Genomic DNA, 24638 nt, shown 5'->3' with positions numbered 1-24638 from the left:
CGCCCCTAAAGCATCCCCTGGTTTATTGTCAATTTTAAAATATATGGGACCATTATTTACAAAATGAACATCATGCCATTTTGAAGATGACCTGAAACTAGCGTTTGAGACCATAAACTCATTATGAAAATGTTTATAAGGTAATTAATCAAGTGAGAAGTAGGGTCATTTTCCTATGTACTTCTATATGAAGTTGCTGTTGCTGTTTTGTGCTTCACGGAGACGTGGCTCTGTGGATTAATACCGGACTCTGCGCTGCAGCTGGCAGGCTTCCAGCTTTTCAGAGCGGACAGAGACACGGCTCTCTCCGGCAAAACTAAAGGTGGAGGAATCTGTTTCTACATCAACAGCGGTTGGTGCAACGACGTGACAGTGATCCAGCAGTATTGTTCTCCTGACCTGGAGTATTTCACCATAAACTGTAAGCCTTTTTATTCACCCCGTGAGTTCCATTCATTCATTCTGGTCGGTGTTTACATCTCACCGCAGGCCAACGTGCAGGACGCGCAGCGCATGCTTGCCGACCAGATACTGTGTGTGGAGCGGACCAACCCGGACTCCCTAGTTATTGTCCTTGGTGACTTTAATAAAGGGAACCTCACTCATGAACTCCCTAAATATAGACAACATATTAAATGCCCGACCAGAGAGGAGAACATTCTGGATCACTGTTACACCACAGTCAGGGATGCTTATCACGCCGTCCCCCGTGTTGCACTGGGGCACTCTGACCACGTCATGGTCCACCTGATCCCCGCCTACAGGCAGAAACTAAAGCTCTGCAAACCTGTAGCGAGGACATCAAGGAAGTGGACCAGTGTAGCTGTGGAGGATCTCCAGTCGTGTTTGGATTGTACTGACTGGGATGTGTTCAGGACTGCTACCCACAGTCTGGATGAGTACACAGAGGCTGTGACGTCATACATCAGCTTCTGTGAGGACTGCTGTGTTCCATCAAGCACCAGGGTGAGTTACAACAATGACAAACCCTGGTTCACAGCCAAACTCAGAAGGTTAAGGCTGGCTAAGGAAGAGGCGTTCAGGAGTGGGGACAAAGACAGATTTAAAGAGTCAAAGTACAAATTTAGCAAGGCAGTGAAGGAGGCTAAACATCGGTACTCTGAGAAGCTCCAACGCCAGTTCTCAGCTAATGACTCTGCGACTGTCTGGAAAGGACTTAGGCAGATCACCAACTTCAAGCCTAAAACCCCCCACTCCTTCAATGACCGACACCTAGCCAACGACCTGAACGAGTTCTACTGTCGAAAGACAAAAGGACAGTCCTGACACCATCCCCCATGACACCTCCCTACAGCTACAGCCACTGTGCATCACCTCCACCCCGCCCACCTCAGCAGGGTCCTGGGCCCCCCCACCAATGCCCTCCTTAAAGGTCCCCTCCACCTCCACCCCCCCTCCCACCTCAGTGATGACTCTCTCCATTCACGAGAGGGACGTCAACAGACTGTTCAGGAGACAGAATCCCAGGAAAGCTGCTGGACCGGATGCTGTCTCCCCATCCAGCTTGAAGCACTGCGCTGACTAGCTGTCTCCAGTGTTCACAGACATTTTTAACACCTCACTGGAGACATGTCACGTGCCAGCCTGCTTCAAGACCTCAACCATAATCCCTGTCCCCAAGAAGCCAAGGACCACAGGACTTAATGACTTCAGACCCGTCGCCCTGACCTCTGTGGTTATGAAGTCCTTTGAGCGCCTTGTGCTTTCACACCTCAAAGACCTCACCGACCCCCTCCTGGACCCCCTGCAGTTTGCCTACAGAGCCAATAGGTCTGTAGACGATGCAGTCAACCTGGCCCTCCACTACATCCTCCGGCACCTGGACTCTGCAGGAACCTACGCCAGGATCCTGTTTGTGGACTTCAGCTCTGCCTTCAATACCATCATCCCGGCTCTGCTTCAGCAGAAACTCTCCCAGCTTGGTGTGCCTGACTCCACCTGCAGGTGGATCACTGACTTCCTGTCTGACAGGAAGCAGCATGTGAAGCTGGGGAAACACGTCTCCGACTCACAGACCATCAGCACCGGATCCCCCCAGGGCTGCGTTCTTTCTCCTCTGCTCTTCTCCCTGTACACCAACAGCTGCACTTCCAGTCACCAGTCCGTCAAGCTTCTGAAGTTTGCGGACGACACCTCCCTCATCGGACTCATCTCTGATGGAGACGAGTCCGCCTACAGGTCGGAGGCTGACCACCTGGTGACCTGGTGCAAGCAAAACAATCTAGAGCTCAACGCTCTAAAGACAGTGGAGATGGTTGTGGACTTCAGAAAGAACCCAGCCTCACCTGCCCCCATCACCCTCTGTGGCTCCACAATTGACACTGTGGAGTCTTTCCGCTTCCTGGGAACTACCATCTCCCAGGACCTCAAGTGGGAGCTGAACATCAGCTCCCTCATCAAGAAAGCACAACAGAGGATGTACTTCCTGCGGCAGCTGAAGAAATTCAACCTGCCAAAGACAATGATGGTGCACTTTTACACAGCCATCATTGAGTCCATCCTCACATCCTCCATCACCATCTGGTACACTGCTGCCACTGCCAAGGACAAGGGCAGGCTGCAGCGTGTCATTCGGTCAGCTGAGAAGGTGATTGGCTGCAATCTGCCGCCGCTCCAGGACCTATACGCCACCAGGACTCTGAAGCGTGCTGGTAAGATTGTGGCTGACCCCTCCCACCCCGGACACAAGCTCTTTGAGCCACTCCCCTCTGGCAGGAGGATGAGGTCCATTAGGACCAAAACCTCACGCCACATAAACAGTTTTTTCCCCTCCGCCACTAGCCTTCTAAACAAGGCTCGGAATCCATCCTGACTCTCTCCACACCCCACCTCTGGCTCCTCATGCCACTGTACCTACTCTGCTGTAGCGTCCCTTTTCACTACTGTTTAACTTATTTTACTATTTATTTAAATTTATTTTATCGTTATTAATACGTACTGTGTGTATATGTTTATACTTATATTGTTTATATCTTTTTATCCTTCTTATATTTGTATGTGTGACATGCTCCAACAACACCATGACAAATTCCTCGTATGTGCAACGTACTTGGCAATAAAGCCCTTTCTGATTCTGATTCTGATTCTGATTCTGATTCTGATGAACTGACTTCTTTTTACAACTGGTGGAGTCGCCCCCTGCTGAAAATTAAATAGAATGCAGGTAAATGGCACATCCACATTGGCTTCACTTTTCAGGCCCAAAAGTTTCGTCCATTATTTTTGCATTCTATGGTCGCCACGCCACACATACCTCTTTTCCACTATGGGAATTTAACGACCCATAACCTGGAGTTTGCAATAATCTCAACTTGTAGAAACCCATAAGGCTTTGGTCCTAGGTTCTGCCTTAGGTTTAACAAACCAGTTAATTTCAGATTATATCATTAAAAAAGACACACTGTACCGTCCTGTCAAACTAGCCTGCTGCTTGATTCTCTCTTGAATCAGAAGACGGAAAGGTGATCGTAAAGAAACAAAGGGGAGAACAGATTGGATGCAATGTAATCATTGCATCTAATCTTTTTTGACAGACTAACACACTATTAGTCATGGGATTTGTTGACAATAAGAAAAATATTAGTTAACACCTGTCTTATCCTTTAACATTTGTCATACAGATATTATACCCCACTGTATTGGGTGCAGTGAGAGCAACATTTCCTGACATTGATAGTCCTAAACCATTCTGCCAAACAAATACTATTTAGCAGTGCCATTCATCAACCCCGTCAGAAAAATGCTTTTCTACACTTTTTCATTTCTTTTTATCTCCTTTATCTCTCTCCGATCGCAATCAAGTCTGCACAGCCTTGAGATTTCTCTTGCTGTCCATATCAATCAGTCACTCCACCTCATTGCTCTCTCTCTCTCTCTCTCTCCCTGGGCTCAGTCTTAGTTCAGATATCAAATATTAATCAAGGCAGGTTGAGAAGCAGTTGATCAGCTGTCCCTTCATTGATCTGCCTGCTCCCTTTAGCACGGATGTGTCCCTGCAGCTGGAGTGGATACTTCTAATAAGCATTGGTAGTTTCAAGTGTTTTTTTTCTCTCTCTTTTATCTCTGTAATCTACATATGTCCACATTTCAGTTCTACTAAGCTTCTCTGTGTCTTATTGCCATAAAGCAACATTTTTAAAGCTGTGATATTTTTCTATTTAAACCAGCCGTCTGCAGCTCAGCTCTGCTAGTGTTCCATTCAAATTCAGTCGGTTAATAATTCTCTATGGACCCAAATTATTTAAATTCTAAGTTGGCTATGTCTTGGCTCATTGCATTCAATGAATTATTTTCTTTACCTGCTCATCCCCTCTAGTGAAACACTCCCCAGCATGCAATCAAAAATCAGGGTCAGACACTGAACAACCTGAATGCACATCACATCATTTAGTAATAAATAGACTGTTGGCACTTTCCGACCCTGTGAGCTTTTCCAGGAACCTTTTTAGGACCTGTACCTGCATTTTGACTTTATGAATTTAACTCTGGTTTTGATTCCTGGCCATAGTTAAAAGTTTCTGCTCTGGAAGTAGTAGGCTACTTTTTGATGGCTCAGGAACTATCACGGTTGAATTTGCAGGGCTAAACACAAGCCTCGATATTGCTAGCAAATGTGTGTACATCTCAGTCTCATGGTCAGAAATACCACTTTGACCCAGACTAAACTATCTCAACAACTATTGAATGGATTAGTACAGACATTCATGCTCCTCAGAGTATGAATCCCACTGATCTTGGTGATCATCTGATTGGACTCAAGGGACCTTGAGTTTCTGAGTTTTGACTATTTGATTGAAAAGGCCCTAAATAGTTGCAGATGTCCATATGTTAGAGAAACCATAAGAACACACGTATAAACTATATTCAATCAACTCTGGAGAGTCTTATTGCTGTGAGGCCACAGTGTTAAAACACAGACCCATTAGAGTTCAACAACACCGCCCCTGTCAATCAAGCCTTGTTAACAGATCATTAGTTTACAAGCCGATACAGAATCAACAAATTCCTGCCAATTGAACAGATGTGCTTCCCTGCCTTGATTTCCCAACTGCAACCCTAGAACTCATTTCAGTTTGAATAGAGGCTGGTGGAGATAATCATACAGAACTTCTCTGAAGAGGACCTCTTTGTAGTGTAAAAATTAAAATCAGTGAATCATGGGACTACCTTATATCCTGTTGATTTGCATTGAATCCTTACAATGGACTGATATAGACACAATTAATAAGTTCAGCAATTGCAACAATATTGCTGGCACTTTGAAACGGTGTTACTGTTTAAGAGACATCATCCTTTTTCTAGAGAATGCCATTTCTGAGGAAACTGCGGTGGGATTGCCAGCTGTTGAAAAGCAACGCATGCTCACGAATGGGTCCATCTGAAAATGTATGATATCCTACGAAATTAGGAGACCGCCGGCTGGTTTTGTGACGCCGGACTCCATGACGCAGAGAGGCAGTTGCTAGTTATTTAAGCCACTACAGAGCTGGGGACCTCCGTCACAGCTCGGCTGTATCAGTGGCAGTTAGTAGATGTGTTTAGCTGAAAATAGGTGACTTTGAGCCGGGTACAGAGCACCGCGAGCTGCTGCTCATTTCGGCAGATATTACGGTTAAGTTTAGTCCACAAAATATAAGCGTCTGCCGCGACGAAAGTTAAGATTAGGCACCAAAATGACTTGTTAAGATTAGGAAAAAAATCGTGGCATTTCCTGGGTTAAAGTTTAGGCATATAGTTTTCCCCGGGAAGCAAACTCCACTCTCTGGCTTGAAAATCCTGTGTTTTAACGCCCGCCTATCCACCCTGACCACCTCCCTGCGAGGCCAGCAACGTTTTTATACAACGTGCGTCAATGTAGTAAATAAAGCAAAAAAAACGTGGAATGCTTACGAATTACAGTGCTTAACTTTTTGTAGCTTTTTGAACGAATGATTCATGAAAACAGGCTGTGAAAAGCTAACCTGACCTGTATTGCATCATGGATAGCTGGGAGCTGAATAGCGTTGCAGGCTTAACTTAATATGCAGGACCAGCTGAGGGAGTATGAAGAGTTGGAATAGTAGGAAAGGGATAACAGGTGCAATATATAGTTAAGCAATGAAAGGTGTTGAGATTAGAGTTTTAGTGTAAGGACTTAAGTGAATTTAAAAGGAGCTGATGTGTCATTGAAGTGTTTCAGTTTTTGTGAAAACAATGTGTACATTTTTCCACTATTTCATGAAAGAAATGATGTATGAAGAGTTAAAATTGAACGAAGGAAGTTGAAGAGAATTGTTTTTGGCATTTTTGGGCCTTTATTATAGACAAGACAGCTTAGAGAGAGAGGGGGTATGACATGCAGGAAAGGGCCACAGGTAGGAACTGCGTCGTGGACTGAGCCTCTGTAAATAGGAATGTACTCTACCAGGTGAGCTATCCAGGCGCCCGAAAAGACTTTAAGAACTGCACTAAAAAGTAAGAAAATATTTCAGAAAATATAAAAGATAATGTACATTTACTTGCCTAGCAATCCCACTAATGATAAACAGCAGCTAGTTATTTTTCATTTACTCTCTGTTAGACAGCACTAGCATAACATAATATTTGAACTTTTGGGGAATTATTATTATTTACATTGAAGAGTGAGATTAGTATTGATCTCATGGCTGTGCCTGGTAAGCCATGAGCAGCAGCTCTGCATAGCATCCCAGAGTGTCACAGTGTAGTGAGGTTGCCAAATGTGGTATGTGCATGTACAGACATTAAATCAAACCTGTGCTCAGTGAACCTACTTTGCAACTTGCGTTGTAGCCAGACGCTGCAGAAAGTGCAGTGTGGATGGATACAAAATAGCTCAGATGGACCGTTTTTTTACAATTCTGTTTGTGTGCAGATTAAACACACATCAAGCATGTTGATTTGTTAGCTTTAGAGGTGTTGGTCGGCAAATTCTTTTAATGCTTAATAGATGTTTTTGTTGTTTCTGTGAGTAAGACAGTGACCTCACGGCTGTGATGAAAAAGCAGTGTTTGCTTGTTTTTCAATGATACGTTTTCTAATCAATCTTCTATATTTCTCTCTGCGACTCCCTTTGCTCCGTCATTACTACGCCTAGAATTCTCGGTCACTTTCTTCTCTCTTCCCCTGTCGACTCCATCTCCACCTCTTTTTCTCTCACACCTCTCTTCTTTTATCCTTCTCCAGTCGTTTTTTCCTCCTCAGGTCTTCATTAAAACTTGATGGAGATGAGTGAAGCCAATGATCTTCAGGGCCCGGGAACAACCCTGCCTGAAATCAATAGGCTTCTTTGAGAAAAAAACAACAACGGGGAGAAGGTCTGGTTTATAAAATATTAAACAGCAGGTCTCTGGGGATATGAGGAAGAGTTGTGGTGATGCAGTGTCTGACCCAATTAGCATCTCCTGTTCACCTGCCAGGCTCCAGCCGTGGCTCCACTCTGACTTTTACTCATCACGACAAGCCACTTCTGGGACAGTCACACTCTTCTGGAGTGTTATCCTCGCTGCCTTGTACACTAATCTTGACATGATGCATCTGTGCCTGTCACACCCTTGAAGAGGGCCATCTTAGCTCTGTGAAAAATCGGTCACTACCAGCTGCAAAATGATCTTACTCTCCCGACTTCCGGAGAGCTGCCTGTCAACAAGTCAGGATGAGGCTCCTCTGGGATGAGCTAACTCTTTAGCAACATTGTCTCAGCTTATTGTGTTACTAGTCATGAGGTTCTTCTGGGACTGTGTTACTCTTTAGCTACACCTAAAACACTTGGGTTTTGTTTTATTGTTTTACATTTGACAGAGGAATCAACCTTTTCATTATCGAAAAACACGTTTTGATTCTTGAAACATTTAGCAAATTGTCTTGTAAATGGATGACAGACTGGCTGTATTTGTGAAATGTGCTTTGTTCAGTCTTACTCTGTCCTGTTCAGGGGTGTAGCACAACATTCTGGGCCCTGTAAAAAGGCATTCTCTATGGGCAAGGGCGTAACTTTGGGTTCAACATTGGGTGGGGGGGGGGGGGAATCTCCACTTTTGAGCAAACTTGAAATTTTGAGCATATCAAACACTTCATTTCCTGCAGTCTGGTGAATTTTTCTGCAACAATTTGTGCCTTTTCTGCATCAAGTTATGGTGCAAATGTCTTTATTTATGTAAATTAATTTTTTATTAGATATTTGAGGGGGTTACACTGGCCAATTTTGATTGGGTGTTTAAACTTGGAATCCACAGTTCATATGAAGCCTGCAGCAGTTACTTAACTGTCTGGCCTCATTGTGTGGGATGAACCACAGCTAATATCAATATAAAAAGAGACAAACATAACAGAAGCTGCTCATCATATTTGTTCAATGCAGCAGTGGACTTTAGGGCAGATTGCTAAGGTTAACTTCAGCTGTCGCTTAGCTGAGTTTAGTTTAGCTGAGGTTGCGTATTTCTAAACACCTGTGCGGGGATAGTATAGTTGTCACATTAATGTATATTCTTCAACAACTTGAATGAATGAATGAATGCAGATAAACATCATTTGATAAACACAGGTCTTATTTCATGAACTTCTTCATCATCACCGTTCTTTTTCCTGTTTAGTGTTTAACTTTTGCATGGGTGTGTGAGCATTTATCATTTGTGAAGTCAATGACAGTGAAGCCAATGCGGTGCCTTAACACTAGAACCACCATAGGCAACACTATTTTTATTTTTAATGATTCCGTTATGCAATGTTTTCCTCCTGCCATGACTTTTCCTAAATACCTATTCTGCACATGCCTATATTGCCATAATAATAGTATTACGTTTAGAAAACCAAACAGCATTTTTTAAATTGTTTTTCACAAAACACCTCCCTTTATTCTCCAGGAGAAGCACTGATTAAAGTGGGAACTCTCTCTCCCCTTTCACCGCACCAGAATTGACGCATGTTCAATAGAAACTCATTTGCACACCAATATTTATTCACATGCACTTATAATCACTTATAAATACACTAAGGTAGTATGTAGGCCCATAGTATACATCCTGAAATATGTATACAATATCAAGCTAATCAAGCTGTTTTTGTGTTAATAATGGATTTGTTTCTGAATTTATATCACAGTTTACATCAGCTCTACAGTATTACACTGGGAGTGAGATCCACTCTGTATCACCCCTTTATGTACTGTATATGCAGAGATAACTATCCAAACACTGTTATAGGCAGGTAGTCATTGGTGTGAATTGCCCGTCATGAGACAGGAGCTTCGGGATGAATGAGTAACGAGATGAATTCCGATAGAAGAAAGACAGCAGTGAGCCACAGATGGCAAAAGAAAGAAGCTGCCAAAACCTTTCACTGCACCTCCTTTTGTCTCCACCTTCTCCATCGTTCAAAGTAAAAATACACACTATGGACGATACCTATGTATCATTCTTAAAACAAATACATTGCAGATCATTTTTTGAATATCTGAATTTCTGTTTCAGCCAGTCAAGTGACAGTTAATTTCTTTTTCTTTTCTTTTTTTTAGACACGTCAGACAGTCTGATGATTCATTTATTGATGACCTGGTGCTTCTCCATCTGAAGCATCTTCTCTTGGTTCCCACATTAGCAGAGATTGGGACATAATCATTGCTGACACACATGATCAAAATCAGGATGGAAAGGAAATGTTGTAGCCTGATAATCAGACTGAATTGCCATTTCGTTTCACTGCATCATTCAGTCTGACTTCCTGCTCGTTAACCGATTTCTGTTTAGGACGGTTGATATTTTGACAATCAATTAGTAACAAGTGATGTATCGGTCCTTCAGATATCAGTTACAGTCAACATGGAAGCTGCGGGAGCTATTTACTACAACATTTTTTATGTGGATTGAAGAAATGTTGCCATATTCTTGGCAATTTTCTGTCCAACCCTATCTGTTAGATATCATGCTAATTTGCAATAGCAAAAATATGTTTCGAAGGGAAATGTAATGCCGCCCGGATGTTTTTTTTAATCAACATGATGAGTAAACATTATTCATTTATGTATCTGGCAAGGTCGAAATGTTGTTACTAAACATATCAGTCAAATGTGCACTGACAGTCAATAGGTGATTTGAGGGGGGATGAGCGGGGATGCTATCTCACTTGTTAGCAAAATGACCAAAATGCATGCCCCTTGTTAACCTGCCATCCCCTAGTAGCAGAGATAGTGCAGGAGCAGAGGGGTTGTTAAGTTGAATATGTTAGTCTAGTCTGCCTGACTCATTGATCATTTATCTGACTGAGATTTGTGCAAGTTAGAATCTATGGGCCCGACCATGGCCCTGATATATCAGTAGTCTAACTGTGCTGTGTATTGATAAATCCATGGTGCTGTTTCCGGTGCTGAAGTGACAAATTTGTTATTGGAACTTTTTTCTCTGAGTCCCTACCTTCTGTCAGTTTTGCCTTGAAACTATAATATTCTCTTTAAACTATGTAGCTATGTTCATGGGGTGGTTCGCTAGTTAGGGCGGAACGTTCCCTAACTAACAATTTGCCTACTGCTGACAGTAATATCCATTCTTGCAATTCAATGTCCTCTCGTGGCAAATACAGCATTATTAAACTTTCCATGGTTACATTTAGGGTCTCGCAGCTTGAAACAGGATTGCATTTAGGATTTTAATCCTAGTTGTTGTGACTGGGGTTAGCAGGACACAGTAGTGTAGTAGTTGGAGGCGTACAGCCTCTTCATCTCACAGCTCACTGTGGCCGCTGCATCATTACTTCCTTTAAAAAATTTCAGTAACACTTTCACATTATAAAAATACTTATAATGTGTTATAATCTGCTTATAGCACTGTGTAATTATAGTTATAAGCACTTATAAATGTTCATAATGTTTTAATAACAATAATCATAACACATTGGTTATGACAGACAATAAACTGAGTACTGGTAAGGTACTCCAATTTGACACAGTCATGTATAGCTACAGATAAAGTAGAAAAATGCTTTTAGATATTATCTATAAATTGAGTTAACTGAGTTTTTTGGAAAACATTACATTAGTGAAATGTTCATCAGTTGTTCATCAATAAAAAGTCGTGTCAAATTGGAGAACGCAATTTCTGTAATGACCTGTTAAACATACAATATGTACTTTTCTGGCATTAGGAGTCTCCATATAGGCCTCTCAATTGAAACACAGACTTTTTGATTACGTCGGCAGTTTCAGGGCAGACAGGAGACCTTCAGTTGCTTTACCTGAAGTTAGAGTAACTAGAGGGGTTAAAGGTTATACGCCATTGACAAGGGACCAAACAATGCGCTCCATGTCAATGATAAAAAATAGATTAGAAGAATATAGAAAAATTATTTTTAGACATGTTAATGCAAAAATATTACATATATCTTTAAACAAAAAAAAAACATTTTATGTTTTTTTCTGTTGTTCTTGCATAAAGATTTAATATTTTTTCACATAACCTAAACCAAACAATGACCACGTATAGTGACTTATAACCAGCTTGTAATTTCATTACTTTACTTAAGGTACCCAGACAACTCGTTAGAATAATCAAATCATAATGCATTATAACAGTGATTACTGTATAAGTATTACAACTATGATAATTATAATACACGTTTATCCATGCAAATAATAATGTCAGTGAGTGAGTAAGTTTTGTGAATCTTATAAGTCATTATAAAATGCATCAATCATATTGTATTGTGAGGTATTGCGAAATATTGTATTGTGTTTACCAAAATCATGATCTTTCCCTAACCTTAACCAAAGTGCTTTTGTTTTCCAAACCATAATCACACAAGGGTCATGATGTGAGCCCGGGTATCCTGCATCAAGTTATCCATCATGATGTGATTTGGGAAAACAAATTAGTATTACCAAAACATAATTTCTAGAAGACAGGGTTCTTCCTGGCTCTGGCACAGGAAGGTGAAACTCTGATTGGTTGTTTTTCCAACCAGGAAACAGCCATCAATAAGCACGACAATAGAACTATTTGATTCATTGTGTAATGTGAAGATTTGGGTGGTGATTGAAATGTGTGGAACCAGGCTAAATACGCCAAGAAAGGGTGAAGAAGCTTTGAGTTGAATGAAGGAAGACAGATTGAAAATTCAAAGCCTGTGCTCTTCTGTTTTCATGACACTTAACTGCTCCTCAAAGTCCTCTCAGGCCTCTGATTCACATTCATTTGCTGCTGCTTAAAAGATGAGAAAGGATCAGCCTGATCAAACAGTGGTGTCCACATCCCAGAAACGATCTAGGTCTCTGCAGTGTGTACATTAAAGCTTAGTTTCCTGTCATTTCAATCCTCTATAAATAGTGGTACAATGCCAAAACGATTGAATGATTACTAATAATTATTTCAAAATACATCAACCAAATGCACATCTGTCTGGATGTAATATCTCATCCTCAAGTCTGACTCAACAAACAGCTTTGGGCTTTGGTGAGGTGCTGTAAATAACTATGTACAAAGTAAATTACTTGTGAGACTAGGTTCTCAGGGGTGTGTGTGTTTGTGCATGCATGAAGTGCATGAAGTGTGCACTTTAGTGCCTGACATTGAAATCCTTCAAGAAGCTTCGATGGGAGTTTCTCCACATTTTTATGAAGATGTGAGCAAGAAATGGTTTCCTGAATGGGTCCCCAATTGTACTCATCATTCAGTTTCACCTGATGTGCCTGGGACATATTTCTTCTCTGTAACATGACTGAACGTAGACTGTATTTGGATACATTATGACTGAGATGACTTAAATTGACAAATGAGCTGTCATGTTGTGGACACCTCAAATCAGAAATGATAATACCAAACATGAAGTAAAAAAAAAAGCACTTTAAAGCGTGTATGCAACCTGGATGAATGGATTTCCAATAAATAATCTGATTCCCTTTTCTCCAGCCAAAGCACAGATTGTCCTGCTGTTCCTAACCTAATCTTTGCATGTACTTGGAACTGATTGTAAGTACCTCAACTTGCTTGTTCCCCGCAGCAAGTGTCTTGACAATCCATGCTGACAACTGAAAAGATGCTGCCTGAGCAGCTAGAAACCTGACAAATGTGTTGTTATTGCTCCTGGATAGATTCTTTTCTAAAAGATGATTTGGGTTACTGTAGTTAGTGCATGTAAGTGTACAGGAACTGCATTTACTGCATTTTAATGTTGAAGCTTTAATAAATAGTTCTATATTAACAATGGATCCAATGACTATGTGTAATGTGAAAGGGTCACTCGTAGTGACAAACTCACAATTAGTACCTGACTCTGCGATTCCCCCTAGCTCTACAGAGTGTTTTCGCTTCTTTCATCTCATTGTTTAGATTTTCCAGACTGCAACTTTACTGTTTTGTTTGACACTCACAGCTCTCATCTGTGTTGTTTTTGGTTTTCTTTTTTTACTATCTGCCCAGCTCCAAACCACAGAAAGACAATGTTAACGACCAGCTGATAAACATAGTAGAGCTTTTATAAGAAACAGATAATTTCCTTAGGAGTTGGTGGAGACCAAAACAGAGCTAAAAGGAGAGTGACTATTGGACTTGCACTGGACAGAAACATAACTTTAAACGCATGCTAATGTTGCTCTATGTTTGCTGGATGTATGGCTATATTTCAACATTCCCCATCAGAACGTTTTGAGATGATAATATGTCAGTGTTGTATTCACAGCTTGTTCCACTGCTGCCAAGTGGCCAAAATAATCAATTAATGCTGCTTTAATGTGGCCAAAAGAGTCATTGGTGTGTCTGGAGACACACATCACAATCGTAGAGTTATTAATGATTATTGTTATGATCATGGCATCAACTGATCAAGTTGAGAAGTAAGAATAATCGTTAAACCAACTTTGTTACGGACCTAAGTCTGTGACGTAGTTACGGCCGTAACTCATTTTTAGCCAATCCCTGATCTTTTCCTTACCCTACCCAATCATTTTGCTTGAACTAGTTCAGTTTCAAAAAGTGAACCACTTGTTTAAAATATTAAATAAATATTACGTTAAAAATAGAATGGTCAAGTGATTAAAACTGCCACCTTGGTCACTTGTTACGGTTAGGTGTTGAAAACTGCTCACCGTGCAGCCGTTTCACAACATTAATTCAATTAAATTCAATTCAATTCAATTTATAGTATCAAATCATAACAAGAGTTATCTCGAGACACTTTACAGATTCTAGAGTAGGTCTAGACCACACTCTATAATTTACAAAGCCCCAACAATTCTAGTAATTCCCCCAAGAGCAAGCATTTAGTGCGACAGTGGCGAACTAATTAACGAATTAACAGAACAGAACAGTCATATATGTGGTTTTGGGAGTCATTGGCAATCGACCTTGTGTGTTGTTTAGGAGTGAGGCTGTGTTGGTGATTCAGAGGTCCGGAAACTGTTCTGACAGGGCATCGGGGGGTTCTGAACATTGTGACCGTAATCATGAGTTCAGACTAAAATATAAGTGTATTTTTGTGGAAATAGTCCTTTTGTGTGAGTTGTCAAGTAATCAAACTAAAGTCAGTAAACTAAAGGTATGTTAAGTTGCTTGGGTCTTAGGTGCACTCAAACATGATTGTGTGTGTTGTTGATCTGAATAAAATCTGATCACTGAGGATAAACATACATTTCTCCTCTGTTGTATTTCCATTTCCTGGTCAACGAGCCTTGACATGTCTTATCTTTGATGTGAGCAATCAATCAGCAGCAGACTTTAAACACTGAAGGAGTGAGAGGGGAAAGGACTGAAGATTGGCCCACAGCGGTCTGTAGCTCTGTGTGTATGATGGATAATACTCTCAGTCCATCATTGAAACAAAAAGCTGCATAGACAGCAGTATTATCAAAGAGTAACAGAAATACATTGTGAACTGTTGCATTGTTATTTCTGCTCAGATTTATTTTCCCAGTTCATATTACACAGTGAGTTCAACTTTTAATTCATCTTTTCTCTGTGTGTGTGTGCGTGCGTGTGTGTGTGTGTGTGTGCGTGTGTGTGTGTGTGTGTGTGTGTGTGTGTGTGTGTGTGTGTGTGTGTGTGTGTGTGTGTGTGTGTGGTTTTTGTGTGTGTTCTCCAGTGCAGAGCCCGTGCCCTGTTGCTGCATCGTCAGCCAGAAGGTGTCACTCCATCTATAAGGGTTTCGCTCAGTGTCTGATGGCTCTGGGCGACAGTCTCACGGACAGCGCCCGCAAGAATGAAGACACACATGAGATACACTCCATCTGCAGGTCGGTGTAAACACACATATACAGTGCCACACACAGACACGCACACTCGCACACACGCATACACACACACACACACACACACACACACACACACACACACACACACACACACACACACAAAGCAAACACTTCCTATAAAAATCCCATAGCACTGAGCCCTGATAGCATAGTATTTAAATATGCATTTCTAAACCCCACAGGGCAGTTAGCTCAGCATCAGTGAGAATCCAGTTACTTTAGGAGAGATAGTTTAGAAAACAAAGACAGCATCTCTCTGGGGAAGGTGCTACACATTTTTGAGCTGGAACTGAGTATGCAAGGCTTTTGGAAAGAATAGTTTAGACAAGCATTTTACAATTCCACAAAGTCAGTATGCCATCTGATATCAATAGGGCACGGCATCCGTACAATACACAGATCAAAGTCTTCGCTCTCTAATCCCTCACTGGACATACTCATGACTCATTAACATGCAGGTATAAGAATCATATTTCCTAAATAGCTGTGTTTGAACATAAATGATGAATGATGACAATTTTACCATAGACACGAATTGAAACATTGCATGCACGTTGCATGGCTATTGTAACAGAGAATTGAGGGCTTTAGAATGTGCTAGTAGTGTATATAACCTGTGTGCAATTTAAAGATGTTACATTTACACATGCTTTAAAATAGACTCTTTAGTGTTACTGCCTACATGAATGAGAATACTGCTGAGAACATTAGCTGCCTGTACGGTACATTTGACTGGCAGCAGAGGAATATGCAGGCTTTCTTTAAAGAGGTACTCCAGCAATTTAGCATGGACAATCCATAAAGTAGGGAGATATTCAAATTCAGTTTAGTTTTAATTAGTTTTTAAAGCGGGTTTGCTAGTTTAGTTTATTTTTTTTGAAAATACTTAGTTTTTGTTTAGTTTTTATTAGTTTTTTTGTAATATGGGTTATTTGTCGGGGGATTCAAAAAGGTCAGAAAAAGTATTGTGTAATAATAACTCAACAAAAACATCATACAATTGTATTCAACAATAACACCAGTACATAAAATGTAGCCTACATATGGTCATAAATATGTAAAAAGTCTACACAAGTGCAGAATGTGTAAGTGACGTGTTCCAGGAAAAAACCTAAATAGCCAATAGACTAAAGAAGACATACATGAACAGGTGTTTTGAACTTTGGTTCGAGTAAAGTGGCGAACTTTTTGAAGTCAATCGACTCACACAATTGTGTCGACATCCCAGTATCAATTCACATATTAACCCACGCTTCCTTCCACTTTTGGTGTTCCTGCGTATTTACTAACCAGCAGCTTTCGGGTTGCCGGTGAAAGCCCTCCTATAGTGTTCTCTGTCCTACGGTTGTCTCTGTCATGCTGCCTGGCCCTATATCCATACATCCATGCCCTGTACCGGGGTTAGCTTCTGTTTCGGGGAAAGGGGACTTTGCGTTCTCCTTTACCTTGTTAAGGTAAGCTAGGTTAGCCTCCTAGCTTGTGTGTGCTTCTCAAATGTACTTTCAAATTCGTGGGATTTTTCCCTGTAATAAATTGTCCACATATTTTACCACCTTCCACTGCAAGGCACTTGCTTTTAGGTGGTGCCACTTTCTTCCAACTTTCGGTACCGCTATGATACCAGGCGAGGGGCATGGACTATGTTGTGTTCAATTTGACGTGAAATGTCGGGATTTCTGGGTTCCCAGTCGGAAACTATACACGTCTACGGGAACTGTCATGGTCAGAAAGATATATTTGTTCTATGAAAAACATTGACAAAGACGAAAACTAAGGACATTTACTCGATAATTTTATTTTATTTTAGTTAGTTTTGCAAAAAGACATTACAGTTTTAGTTTAGTTATCGTTTTTTTGTAATGCCTCCTTTTTATTTTTATTTCAGTTAACGACAATGTTTTCAAGTTATTTCGTTCGTTTTCATTAACAATTATAACCTTGATCTGTACAGATCTCCCCTGGTTCGACACTTATAGCAGTTTCATTTCTAAGTTTACCATCATAGTGTGAAATACAGTTTTACTGCTGCTGTTACGTAAGTGAGGGCAATGCCGATAAAGCTGTCGGAAGTGTTGTTACATTTTTCAAAACTCCACGCAGACAACGTTCGCTGCAATATGATAAAATGGCAAGCCGAAAAGTGGCTGCAGTGTGATTACACTTCTCCGAGAAAACAGTGTTCTCTATGCCCTGGTGACAGACTGACAGGCTGGGGGATGTAGGGACGGGTTTGGAAGGGGAGAGCGAGGTAGGGAGGGGTTTTATTTTGTGTGTTGTGTAAAATATTCTAAATATGTGAATAGGATAAATAGGTTTTGGACTTATTTTACTAAATAAACTGAACTGAAATAAAAAAAAAGTATTACAGAGAGAAGGTAGGCTACCGGAAAAGGTAGGCTACCAGAAAAGTTAGCCTACCGCTTAGTATCTGTACAAATGATGACCAGGAAAACGTACTTGTACTCCACTTGAATGTACCTGCTTAAAAGTTATAAGTGCGTTGATTAATGTTATGTCATTGCCAATCGTTCCGTACCTCTGACCTTGAAAAAAATCAGATGCGTAATACGTTTGAGAACCCCTGGGATGGCACTAAGTAAAGGATAGGGAATTCTACACAGTGTACTGCTTACTCTGAAAAGAGATGTGTTCTGTTCTGAGATCTTTGTCATCAACAGCGTGGTGTTGAAGATTCTGGTGCACCAAACTGACATCAAGGCTGATGATATTTCTTTCATTTCTTCCTCCATTGTTGCTAACAAAATTTTCTTTTGCCAATGAGAATCACATCACAGGATTGTTATAAAGTCCCTGATAAAACAAATAAATGATTTTACTTACTGGGATTAAATGAGAGAAGAGGTGTTTAAAAGTCTCTGTGTGTTCAGCTCTCAGTACTTTTGTAGCTTCTAACTGAATGTCTGTGGTTTGAAGTTCAGTTTTATTTTACATTTTATGTTTGCTTTTAGGAGTCGTGTTAAGTTACTGCTGATAATAATTTATAATAATTTATACTGTTTATTGATCCCCAGTGGGGAAATTACAATTTACACTCTGTTTGTTAGAAATCACTACACACAGGCCTGAAATACACACACATGCTCAGGACCTATTCATGCACAAATGGAGAGATGTCAGAGTAAGTGGGCTGCCAGTGCTGGACCAGCGCCCTGAGCGGTTGGGGGGGGTACGGTGCCTTGCTCAAGAGCACCTGGCAGTGCCCAGGAGTTAAACTGGCATCTCTCCAGCTACCAATCCACACTCTGTACTTTGGTCCATACTGGGACTTGAACCAGCAACCCTCCGGTTCCCAACCCAAGTGATTAAAGTGATTAATCGTGGCACAGACACAGCCATAGAGGTGGTCTGGTCGGACTAATGAGGCTTCATCAGGGGTCTTTAATGTTACATGCTGCCATAGCATAGTTTGACTGACAACCAGTCATCCAATCATGACAATCACATACCGGGGAGCTTTTTGAGTTGTCCAATCATGACTCACAGTTTGCGCTGCTAGCTGCATAGCATTCTTGATAGTTAGACAGAAACGTGACAACAGGGCAAGAGGGTAAGCCTCTCCCCGGAACGCGTAGCTCCTATGGAACCATTTTGATGCTACAAAGCCATCACCTCCTGTTAGGATTCCATTGACTGCCATTCATTTTAACGCCACTTTGACAGCGAATAACTTTACATCTGAAACGTTTAAAGACTCTATTTGTCCATTGTTTATTTCTAAAGAAACACGACAATGTATAAAAGGCTCCATTACCTTGTATCTCACGTTATGGCTCCGTGGACGTTTTTGTAAAAATAGGCTAACGATTGTGTCATGACCACGCGACTTACTGTCGCACAGTAGAGGAATTACCATATAGTACAGGAGAAGCTCGCAGGCAGTTTTGACTTACATTCGCTGTTTAAGTTTAATTACTAATGTTAACTAGCATTTTAGTTAGCAATAATTAGCCTGTGCCTATGTTATTTCCTTACATATTGAGATTGAGATTTCTCTTGGCACAGCTACCAGAAGACTTACAACTTTCAAACAGCTTGCTAACGTCACATCTACGTCTTCGAGCTCAGTTGGAGGCTGCGCAGTAACGCTCAGCCATCACCGGAAAAGTGCCGTCCAGAGCAACGGGATCTGTTGGCCTAGTTTATATACTGTCTATGCAACAGGGCTGTAGTCAAGTCCACCTTTGTCGAGTCCAAGACCAGGATTAGTCGAGACAGAGTCAAGACCAAGTCCAAAGAGGTTCGAGCCAAAGTCAAGACCGAGTCCAAATTAGTCAAAACCGAGAGAGAAAAAAAAAGAATCCTCTTCAAGACCACTTACTTACCTGTTCATAATTTATGTGATGTGAGAGAAAGTATGTCTTCTATTTTAAGATGATCATTTTGCTTTATTTGTAATAATCAAAAAGCAAGTGCAGTGTAAAGGTCTGTCCACACCAAGAACGATAACTCTAACCATAACTGTAACTATAATGATGTGAGCATCCACACTGCTGAACGATAACGTTCTGCAAACAGCGACGTCAAGCGCGCACTACACTCTCCAGCTGATAATACATACAGCAGATGTTGCAACATACAATTACCGGAATGTCTGTAGTAATATCCTACATATTTGTGAATTCAGGTACATTTTATGAACCAAAAAAGTCTCCCGGGCGGTGTCAGATCTGTGCAGAGGAGCGCCGGAACAAAAACACCGACAGTATGATAATCACATCTAAAACACAAGATTCACTCTCAGTGGTTTCTGTGACATGAGAAGACATGAGAAATACTTTTTAAAGTACTGATGTTTAAAAATACAAAAATACACATCTTTAGAGTAGAAATTTGTCTTCGACTCACCAAACACAAAAACATAAAAAACAATACATGAAACACCAAATCGCTGCATCGAGGAGTAAACCTCTATATATGGGCGCATGCTCTACCAGGTGAGCTACCCAGGCGCCCGGTATTTAGAAATTAAACAAAAGCTGCTGCTGGCAGTAGCTTTATATTTAACACACAGACATGAGAGCTATCAGTCCTGCCATCTAACGCGAATAAACATATTTCCACAAAATGTCAAACTTTGGTAATTACAATTTTGACCAAATTATTTAGGTTATCCAAGTCAAAATAAACACTAAGGATACACTGATTTCTCAGAGAATTTTTGTTTGATTTGAACTTTGAACATTTACTCCTGAGCAGCGTTGCCTCTTCTCTTCTGGCAGCCTATATATTCACTCTTCAGCTCTCTTTTTAGCCTCTCATTGTTTGGGCTGGAGGCCTGATGACGCTGATTAAAGATGCAGAACATCTCTCACTTCCCTTCTGTCTTTCCCCCCGTTTTCTTTCTCTCACCACTCTATTTCTCTATATCCTGTATCCATCCATCATCCCTCCCTATCCCTCCGTCATCTCCGCTCACCACTCTATTTATACATACCTCTGTCATCCATCTTCCAGAGAAGTCGTATCCTCTCGACCAGGGAAGGGAGCCATTAATGTGTGAAGGGTCCTTAGAATATGATCGCTTATCTAAGAGCAATGTTTCTGTTGAGTGAAATTTGTACGGTGCCAAAATTATATTGAACTCCTGAAGTACACAGAATCATCACAGCAGACTGTAAACAGATACTGGGAACAGTAGAGCTCAACCAAAGGGGTCAAATAGTTGTAATAAATATAGTTGCTGTACTGCAGAGCTGACAGGTTAAGTAGTTATTTTATGCGATATAACAGGAATTGTGACCAGCGCTCTTTTCTTACTGCATTATGAATGAAGCTTTTGGAAACGATGGCATACATGCTCTATATTTCACCAGTCGCTTACTGACATTGGATAGTTCAAAGGGAAGTGTTGTCGCTCAGCTCACCGTGTGTGACTCTGTGAAACTGACTCCAGGAAATTCAGGAAATCCAGGGAGGATTTTCCTTTTGTTTAAGACAGCAGCTCCCAATCTTTTTTGCACCACAGACCGGTTTCATGTAAGACATATTTTCATGGACCGGTCTTCAAGCTGTGGACCCGACAAAATAAAATGATATGACCAGCATGAAAACAAATATCTAATAATATATATAATATGAAAACAAATGCATGAAAAACACAATTTAGCTTAAAGGAACACGCTGACTTATTGGGACTTTAGCTTATTCACCGTAACCCCCAGAGTTAGATAAGTCCATACATACCCTTCTCATCTCCGTTCACGTTGTAGCTCTTTCCGACGGCTCCACCGGTAGCTTAGCCTAGCTCAGATCCTGAAGGTAATTGGTTCCAACTAGCCTACTGCTCCGAATAAGTGACAAAATAACGCCAACATGTTCCTATTTACATGTGGTGATTTGTATAGTCACAGTGTGTACAAATAACAAGGTCACTTGAGACACAGACATCTTCTAACTGTATATAAACTGGGAACTATATTCTCAGAAAGGCGAAGCACTGCTACTTCTGCTACTTGGGCGGAGTGATATGCTTGCACCTGAGAAGCACCGGACAGAGAGTAGAAATGCTTTGCTTTTCTGAGACTATAGTTCCCAGTTTATATACGGTTAGAAGATAGCTGTGTCTCATGTGACCTTGTTATTTGTACACGCTGTGACTATACAAATCACAACATGTAAATAGGAACATGTTGGCGTTATTTTGTCACTTATTCTGAGCAGTAGGCTAGTTGGAACCAATTACCTTCAGGATCCGTGCTAGGCTAAGCTACCGGTGGAGCCGTCGGAAAGAGCTACAACGCGTACGGAGATGAGAAGGGTATGTATGGACTTATCTAACTCTGGGGGTTACGGTGAATAAGTTAAAGTTCCAATAAGTCGGCGTGTTCCTTTAATGATGTATTAGTGGGAGCCCTGTGTTTGTTTCTGTGCAACCAAACGGTCCCATCTGGGGGTAACGGGAGATAGTGACACACCGAAGTGTGTTCCTTATGTCCAGTTTATTCCGTGATTTTGTTTTGATTGCTGTCACGGCAGAAAATCGGGGTGCTTGGTCTCTCCATGTGAAATTTTGACGGCTTCATTGCCTCATTTGCTAGCTTGTCGACACATATTATGAAGAGCGGGCTTGGCACATGAGAATCATCTGTTGCGGTAAATCCATATTTTAAGTAGGACTCCTGGTATTGACTGTTAAATTTCTTTTTCTTTGAAGTTGTAGGCTCCTCTTCTGTCTCCTCCTCCATGGGCCTTTTCCCCTGAGCAAAAAAAATTGTTTACAAATTTTTTAGCAAGTTTGTGGGCGTCATTGAGCGGTAAATATCACGTGACATGTGTCAAGAGGAAGAGAAGTGCGAGAGACGGGAGAGAATCCGGTCATTTTTCAAAATAAAACATCTTTCAGACTCTTATAATCAATTAAACAGAAATAATGTTATTTTTGTTTTTTCTGTGCGGCCCGGTACCAAATGACCCACGGACCCCGGTGGTTGGGGAACACTGGTTTAAGAAACATTTTCATTGAGATCTACAAGCGTGCCATTATAGTCCTTAAAGAAAACCCAATGAAGTTGTCCTAAATATATCCTTCTGCGTGCCTCTCCTTGCAGTCTCAGTCATCTCATTGATATCTTGGTTTAAGCTTTACTCCACTTTCAGGACTCCCGGCGCTCTGAGTGCAGATCGAAGGCGGCAGTGGAATCTGGGTCTGTCGGCGGGGGGCTGCGCTGCCGTCTGATGTAGAGGCACCATGTTAGCATGCAGAAATTAGCATTTAGCTCAAAACACCACTGCACCTAATGGTTAGGTTATGCTTGAAAAGAGCTAGTTCCTACGATGTGTTGTCCGACCTCGTCAGAATGCAAAGATTATTACAGCTGTTTCAAACGTCCAGGTGTGGGGGAGGGGTTTTACAAAGCTGTTCGACCAATCTGACAAGCACTTTTTCTCTGCATCATTTCATCCATATGACAATGATGTGTGCATGTGTGTATCGTGTGAATTAATGCAAAAGGATTCTTGTTTTCAAAAGTTTGGGCTCAACCGTGATTAAAATGAGGGTAACGGAATGGTTCGAGAGATTTCTCTTACAAGTGGAATAACAACTTGTGTAAGTAGTGTGTGTGTGTGTGTGTGTGTGTGTGTGTGTGTGTGTGCGTGTGTGTGTGTGTGTGTGTGTGCGTGTGTGTGTGTGTGTGTGTGTGTGTGTGTGTGTGTGTGTGTCACCATGGCCCTGCAGCCCACCAGTGTTACCACTTCACTGTTGTTAAATCTCTTCTATTCCTTGAGGTACCAATTAAACTACTAATCCTGCAACCCAGCCACCTTTGTGTGAGTGTTGCCTAATGCAGGGACATAAGAGCTCTCCCTCACTCTCTCTCTCTCTCTCTCTCTCTCACACACACACACACACACACACACACACACACACACACACACACACACACACACACACACACACAATCCACATGTCCACATACATGCTTCTCCCCAATTTACACTCGCCACACTTTTTCTCTCTTACTTTTCACTCATTTTCTCCACCCCTTTATGCTTCCCTCTCTTTTTCCTCCTCCTCTTTGTTTACTCTCTCTTTCCCTCCCTCTCTCGTCTTCTTTCACCCTCCTCCATCCCTCCACTGTTTTTCTTTTTAGTTCCTTCCCTCCCTCCCTCCCTCTATCCAATCAGGAACATGGTTTTAGCGCTTCTATCAGAGCCACCTAATGAGGAGGTAGCATGGCGCTCCCCTCTGAAGATCCACACGCACGTGCACACTCAAACGTGCACACACACATACATGCTACAGTGTAGTCTGTATAGGAGGCTATGATTTGCATCTAGGCCAAGGCTGCTCCATTGTCAGAGCTCCCCCAGGAGTGCAGCGCTGCTTTTATTCCTCATAGTCACAATAGGCTTTATGCAGTTGCAGTCATTCACTGTGGATCAAGAGGAGGTGAGGTGAAAAGGAATTATTTTGGGCTAAAGATACAGAATAATTAGGCATTATAGAATTAAACAGTAACCTTTTGCTGCAGCTTTAAGAAGAACAGGGGAGATTCAGATGAAAAATCTGTATCCCTTTACATCAAGGCAAAGTTATAAAGAGTTTATAGGATATTAGTAGTAATAATAATAGTTTATTAATGTTAAAATCATGTTGAATATTAGCAATAAGCCATTATCATGTATGCTATTATATAACTAAGAAGAAGGCTTGGGTTGCCAGGTTGTGAACTCACATTTTGTGATAGAATAGAAATGTGACTAAAATCAGTTGTTTCCTTGGACTTTATGTCATATACTGAATCAGTAAAACCCCAGAAAATGATGTCTACTGCATCAATAATAGAAAACATGTAACATGTAACTGTAACAACTTTCTGGCCTATCCCTTAGGAAGATGATACAATGCTGCTAACTGGTTTTAATTTAG

The 24638-nt window shown here is 41.3% G+C and overlaps 1 protein-coding gene across 1 annotated transcript in view; it reads left to right on the top strand.

Annotated features, from left to right (window-relative positions):
• The window catches only part of nrn1la (neuritin 1-like a), a 99508-nt gene that overhangs the window by 58158 nt on the left and 16712 nt on the right, over positions 1–24638 (top strand). Inside the window, exon 2 of the mRNA XM_031310032.2 lies at positions 15079–15229. Within this exon, the coding sequence (XP_031165892.1) occupies positions 15079–15229 (151 nt within the window). The remainder of the gene's footprint in view (positions 1–15078; positions 15230–24638) is intronic.

This window comes from Sander lucioperca, chromosome 7, assembly GCF_008315115.2.
Source record: "Sander lucioperca isolate FBNREF2018 chromosome 7, SLUC_FBN_1.2, whole genome shotgun sequence".
Classification (NCBI taxonomy): domain Eukaryota; kingdom Metazoa; phylum Chordata; class Actinopteri; order Perciformes; family Percidae; genus Sander; species Sander lucioperca.
This window is presented reverse-complemented; position numbering and strand designations above follow the sequence as displayed.